This window comes from Eucyclogobius newberryi, unplaced genomic scaffold, assembly GCF_026437365.1.
Source record: "Eucyclogobius newberryi isolate DKJ021-1_F unplaced genomic scaffold, fEucNew1.0.hap1 SCAF_199, whole genome shotgun sequence".
NCBI lineage: Eukaryota > Metazoa > Chordata > Actinopteri > Gobiiformes > Gobiidae > Eucyclogobius > Eucyclogobius newberryi.
Window position 1 is genome coordinate 75,422 of NW_027315833.1, and position 6,000 is coordinate 81,421.

A 6,000-nucleotide genomic window follows, 5' to 3' on the forward strand; every position below is an offset into this window, starting at 1 on the left:
ATATATATATATGTATATATATATATGTATATATATATATATATATATATATATATATATATATATATATATATACATATATATATATATACATATATATATATACATATATATATATATATATATGTATATATATATGTATATATGTATATATATATGTATATATATGTGCACAGAGTGGGTCATTTCTAGAGCTTTGAGTTCATAAAATGGCATTAAATCATTGTAAAAGTCTTTGCGACTTTAGTTTAAAAATGTCCTGAAGTGATGAAAACTTAAGTTCAGCAAATTAACAAGAACCAGGCAAAGTCAGAGCTGTTCTTTTCTCATCCAGACCTGGTTCAGACCTGGTCCAGACCTGGTCCAGACCTGGTCCAGACCTGGTTCAGACCTGGTTCAGACCTGGTTCAGACCTGGTTCAGACCTGGTTCAGACCGGTTCTCTGTGGGTTCTCCTCAGGTTCCCGTCCTTCTCCTCCTCGGCCTCCTCAAACTTGGCTCTTCAGTTTCTCGTGGCGTTCGTGGTTCTTCTGTCGACGGTGAAACTTTGGCATCTCCTCAGACTCAATCCAAACATGAGGCTGATCTCATCTGCTCTGAACCGCGCCTCTGGGGACATAACCGGCTTCCTCCTGGTCATCGGGCTCATGCTGATCGCCTACGCCACCACCGTGAGTCTGAGGCCTGGTTTAGTCCTGGTTTAGTCCTGTTTTAGTCCTGTTTAGTCCTGGTTTAGTCCTGTTTTAGTCCTGTTTAGTCCTGGTTTAGTCCTGGTTTAGTCCTGGTTTAGTCCTGGTTTAGTCCTGGTTTAGACCTGGTTTAGTCCTGGTTTAGTCCTGGTTTAGACCTGGTTTAGACCTGGTTTAGTCCTGGTTTAGTCCTGGTTTAGACCTGGTTTAGTCTTGGTTTAGTCCTGGTTTAGTCCTGGTTCAGTCCTGGTTTAGTCCTGGTTTAGTCCTGGTTTAGACCTGGTTTAGTCCTGGTTTAGTCCTGGTTCAGTCCTGATTTAGACCTGGTTTAGTCCTGGTTTAGACCTGGTTTAGTCCTGGTTTAGACCTGGTTTAGTCTTGGTTTAGTCCTGGTTTAGTCCTGGTTCAGTCCTGGTTTAGACCTGGTTTAGTCCTGGTTTAGTCCTGGTTTAGTCCTGGTTTAGACCTGGTGTAGACCTGGTTTAGACCTGGTTTAGTCCTGGTTTAGTCCTGGTTTAGACCTGGTTTAGACCTGGTTTAGACCTGGTGTAGACCTGGTTTAGACCTGGTTTAGTCCTGGTTTAGTCCTGGTTTAGACCTGGTTTAGACCTGGTTTAGTCCTGGTTTAGACCTGGTTTAGACCTGGTGTAGACCTGGTTTAGACCTGGTTTAGTCCTGGTTCAGTCCTGGTTTAGTCCTGGTTTAGTCCTGGTTGTGTTCTGTCAGTGTAATGTTCTGTACTTTTGTGTGTTCTCTCAGTGTAATGTTCTGTACGGCCAGCAGATGGCGGCGTACAGAACTCTGCCGGACTCTCTGCTCACGCTCATTAAACTGCAGCTCGGAATATTCAACTACAGCGAGGTAAAAGTTTATTTTGTGATTAAAATGTGACCACCAGAAGGCTCTACCTCCTACTGTGCTTTTAGAGACTCTTGGCATCACCAGAAGGTTCTACCTCCTACAGTACTTTTAGAGACTCTTGGCAACACCAGAAGGCTCTACCTCCTACTGTGCTTTTAGAGACTCTTGGCACCACCAGAAGGTTCTACCTCCTACTGTGCTTTTAGAGACTCTTGGCACCACCAGAAGGCTCTACCTCCTACTGTGCTTTTAGAGACTCTTGGCACCACCAGAAGGCTCTACCTCCTACTGTGCTTTTAGAGACTCTTGGCACCACCAGAAGGCTCTACCTCCTACTGTGCTTTTAGAGACTCTTGGCACCACCAGAAGGCTCTACCTCCTACAGTACTTTTAGAGACTCTTGGCACCACCAGAAGGTCAGCATGTTGAGAGTGAAGAGCTCTGATTGGATGAGATGGTTCTAGAGCATCTTTGAGGTGGGAGGGGCCATGTCATTTATGGCTTTATAAGTCAGGAGGAGGAGTTTAAATGTGATTCTAAACAGGAGCCAGTGAAGAGACTCCAGCACCGGTGTAATGTGCTCTCTTCTTTTAGTTGCTGTTTGTAATCTTGCTGCTGCATTTTGAACCAGTTAAAGCTTTTTATGGATCTTTTAGGACCTGCTGTGAGCAGGAGTTACAGGAGAATCGAGACGTTACAAATGCAGGAGACGTTTCAGCTTCACTTTTAGGCCGGATTCTTCTGATTTTGGCTCTTGTTGTGCAAATGGAAAGAGTCTGTTTTACAGACTTGATTTATCTGAGCTTTAAATGAGAGCTCCTGGTCCAATCAGACTCTGAGGTTTCTTACAGTAGAACTGGAGGCTTCACTGAGACTATCTGCTCAGATAAAGCGTCTCGTACATGTTTAGGACCAGCACAATGACCTCCAGCACAATGACCTCCAGCACAATGACCTCCAGCACAATGACCTCCTGCACAATGACCTCCAGCACAATGACCTCCAGCACAATGACCTCCAGCACAATGACCTCCAGCACAATGACCTCCAGCACAATGACCTCCAGCACAATGACCTCCAGTACAATGACCTCCAGCACAATGACCTCCAGTACAATGACCTCCAGCACAATGACCTCCAGCACAATGACCTCCAGCACAATGACCTCCAGTACAATGACCTCCAGCACAATGACCTCCAGCACAATGACCTTGGTTTGTTCAGGGTTAAGAAGCAGATCATTAAGTGTCCTCCAGGTTTTTATCTCCTTCACACGAGCTCTAAGTCTGTCTGATCATGTGACCTGATGATGTGACCTAACGGCAGCATGTAAAGAGGAAACAGAACTGGACCCAGTACTGACCCCTGAGGCACACCGTGACTTTAGAACAAGGGGAGGGGCTCTGGACAAGGGGAGGAGCTCTGGACAAGGGGAGGAGCTCTGGACAAGGGGAGGAGCTCTGGACAAGGGGAGGAGCTCTGAACAAGGGGAGGAGCTCTGTTTACATGAGAGAAACATTCATTTTCATAGTTTCAATCCTTTGACTTGTTTTTCTGTCCTTCAGTTCTTTGTGTTCTTAGTTTTACTTTAAAGAAACAGAAAAGTTTGAGGAAAGTTCTGTTCGTCTCAGTCTTTAATCCGGTCGCTCTCCTCAGGTCCTGGACTACAGCCCGGTCCTTGGGGGTCTTCTGGTCGGCTCTTGTGTGGTCTTCATGGGGTTTGTGGCCCTAAACCTCCTGATCTCTGTGATCCTGGATGCCTTCCAACAGGAGCAGATCCAGCACCAGGTAAAGACCTGGTTTAGACCTGGTTTAGTCCTGGTTTAGTCCTGGTTTAGACCTGGTTTAGTCCTGGTTTAGACCTGGTTTAGTCCTGGTTTAGACCTGGTTTAGACCTGGTTTAGTCCTGGTTTAGACCTGGTTTAGACCTGGTTTAGTCCTGGTTTAGTCCTGGTTTAGACCTGGTTTAGTCCTGGTTTAGACCTGGTTTAGTCCTGGTTTAGACCTGGTTTAGACCTGGTTTAGACCTGGTTTAGTCCTGGTTTAGTCCTGGTTTAGTCCTGGTTTAGTCCTGGTGTAGACCTGGTTTAGACCTGGTTTAGTCCTGGTTTAGTCCTGGTTTAGACCTGGTTTAGACCTGGTGTAGACCTGGTTTAGTCCTGGTTTAGTCCTGGTTTAGACCTGGTTTAGTCCTGGTTTAGTCCTGGTTTAGACCTGGTTTAGACCTGGTGTAGACCTGGTTTAGTCCTGGTTTAGTCCTGGTGTAGACCTGGTTTAGACCTGGTTTAGACCTGGTGTAGACCTGGTTTAGTCCTGGTTTAGACCTGGTTTAGTCCTGGTTTAGACCTGGTTTAGTCCTGGTGTAGACCTGGTTTAGACCTGGTTTAGTCCTGGTTTAGACCTGGTTTAGTCCTGGTGTAGACCTGGTTTAGACCTGGTTTAGTCCTGGTTTAGACCTGGTTTAGACCTGGTGTAGACCTGGTTTAGTCCTGGTTTAGACCTGGTTTAGTCCTGGTTTAGTCCTGGTTTAGACCTGGTTTAGTCCTGGTTTAGTCCTGGTTTAGACCTGGTTTAGTCCTGGTTTAGTCCTGGTTTAGTCCTGGTTTAGACCTGGTTTAGACCTGGTGTAGACCTGGTTTAGTCCTGGTTTAGTCCTGGTTTAGACCTGGTTTAGTCCTGGTTTAGTCCTGGTTTAGTCCTGGTTTAGACCTGGTTTAGACCTGGTTTAGACCTGGTGTAGACCTGGTTTAGTCCTGGTTTAGTCCTGGTTTAGTCCTGGTTTAGACCTGGTTTAGACCTGGTGTAGACCTGGTTTAGTCCTGGTTTAGTCCTGGTTTAGTCCTGGTTTAGACCTGGTGTAGACCTGGTTTAGTCCTGGTTTAGACCTGGTTTAGACCTGGTTTAGTCCTGGTTTAGACCTGGTGTAGACCTGGTTTAGTCCTGGTTTAGACCTGGTTTAGTCCTGGTTTAGACCTGGTTTAGTCCTGGTGTAGACCTGGTTTAGTCCTGGTTTAGACCTGGTTTAGACCTGGTGTAGACCTGGTTTAGTCCTGGTTTAGTCCTGGTGTAGACCTGGTTTAGTCCTGGTTTAGACCTGGTGTAGACCTGGTTTAGTCCTGGTTTAGACCTGGTTTAGTCCTGGTGTAGACCTGGTTTAGTCCTGGTTTAGACCTGGTTTAGACCTGGTTTAGTCCTGGTTTAGTCCTGGTTTAGACCTGGTTTAGTCCTGGTGTAGACCTGGTTTAGACCTGGTTTAGTCCTGGTTTAGACCTGGTTTAGTCCTGGTGTAGAGCTTGTTTAGACCTGGTTTAGTCCTGGTTTAGACCTGGTTTAGACCTGGTTTAGACCTGGTGTAGACCTGGTTTAGACCTGGTTTACACCTGGTGTAGACCTGGTTTAGACCTGGTTTAGTCCTGGTTTAGACCTGGTTTATTCCTGGTTTAGTCCTGGTTTAGTCCTGGTTTAGACCTGGTTTAGTCCTGGTTTAGACCTGGTGTAGACCTGCTTTAGTCCTGGTTTAGACCTGGTTTAGTCCTGGTTTAGTCCTGGTTTAGACCTGGTTTAGACCTGGTTTAGACCTGGTTTAGTCCTGGTTTAGTCCTGGTTTAGACCTGGTTTAGTCCTGGTTTAGTCCTGGTTTAGACCTGGTTTAGACCTGGTTTAGACCTGGTTTAGACCTGGTTTAGTCCTGGTTTAGACCTGGTTTAGTCCTGGTTTAGTCCTGGTTTAGACCTGGTTTAGTCCTGGTTTAGTCCTGGTTTAGACCTGGTTTAGTCCTGGTTTAGACCTGGTGTAGACCTGCTTTAGTCCTGGTTTAGACCTGGTTTAGTCCTGGTTTAGTCCTGGTTTAGACCTGGTGTAGACCTGCTTTAGTCCTGGTTTAGACCTGGTTTAGTCCTGGTTTAGTCCTAAATAAATGTAAAATGAGGTGTCTGTGTTCAGGTGTCGGACGAGGAGGAGATCGTGCAGCTGATGCTGAAGAAGGTGTTTGGACTGTTCGGCCTCAGTTACACAGCGCCCTCCACAGAGCAGGAGGGGAACTGCAGCCACACAGCGCCCTCCACAGAGCAGGAGGGGAACTGCAGCCACACAGCGCCCTCCACAGAGCAGGAGGGGAACTGCAGCCACGCACAGGATTGTGGGAAAAGCAGTGTCTGAAGAGCTCTTAAAGATACACATTATGGCATTACAACAAATCTGTCTTAAATTAAATTATTACTAGTTCATTGGTGTCCAAACTATGGCCCAGGGGCCACATGCGGCCCTCAGGCTTCCTGCTAAACCGGCCAAAACAACAAAAAATAATAGTTTTACTTTCAAATTGAAAAAATTCTGCTTTAATAACCTAAATATCTCACATTTTGATGAGAAACAGACTTAATATTAATGTTCCAAGTCAAAGGCATCAAAGGCCATGATCTGTGGCCTCATCGAACCTGTTTCAGTCGGTC

At 45.9% G+C, this 6,000-nt stretch overlaps 1 protein-coding gene across 1 annotated transcript in view; it reads left to right on the top strand.

Annotated features, from left to right (window-relative positions):
* The window catches only part of LOC140366859 (polycystin-1-like protein 2), a 61,163-nt gene extending 55,401 nt beyond the window's left edge, over window positions 1-5,762 (top strand). The window contains exons 9-12 of the mRNA XM_072453045.1: window positions 460-670; window positions 1,448-1,549; window positions 3,206-3,337; window positions 5,492-5,762. Of these exons, the coding sequence (XP_072309146.1) occupies window positions 460-670; window positions 1,448-1,549; window positions 3,206-3,337; window positions 5,492-5,707 (661 nt within the window). The 3' untranslated portion in view covers window positions 5,708-5,762. The remainder of the gene's footprint in view (window positions 1-459; window positions 671-1,447; window positions 1,550-3,205; window positions 3,338-5,491) is intronic.
* Window positions 5,763-6,000: the final 238 nt, after the last annotated feature.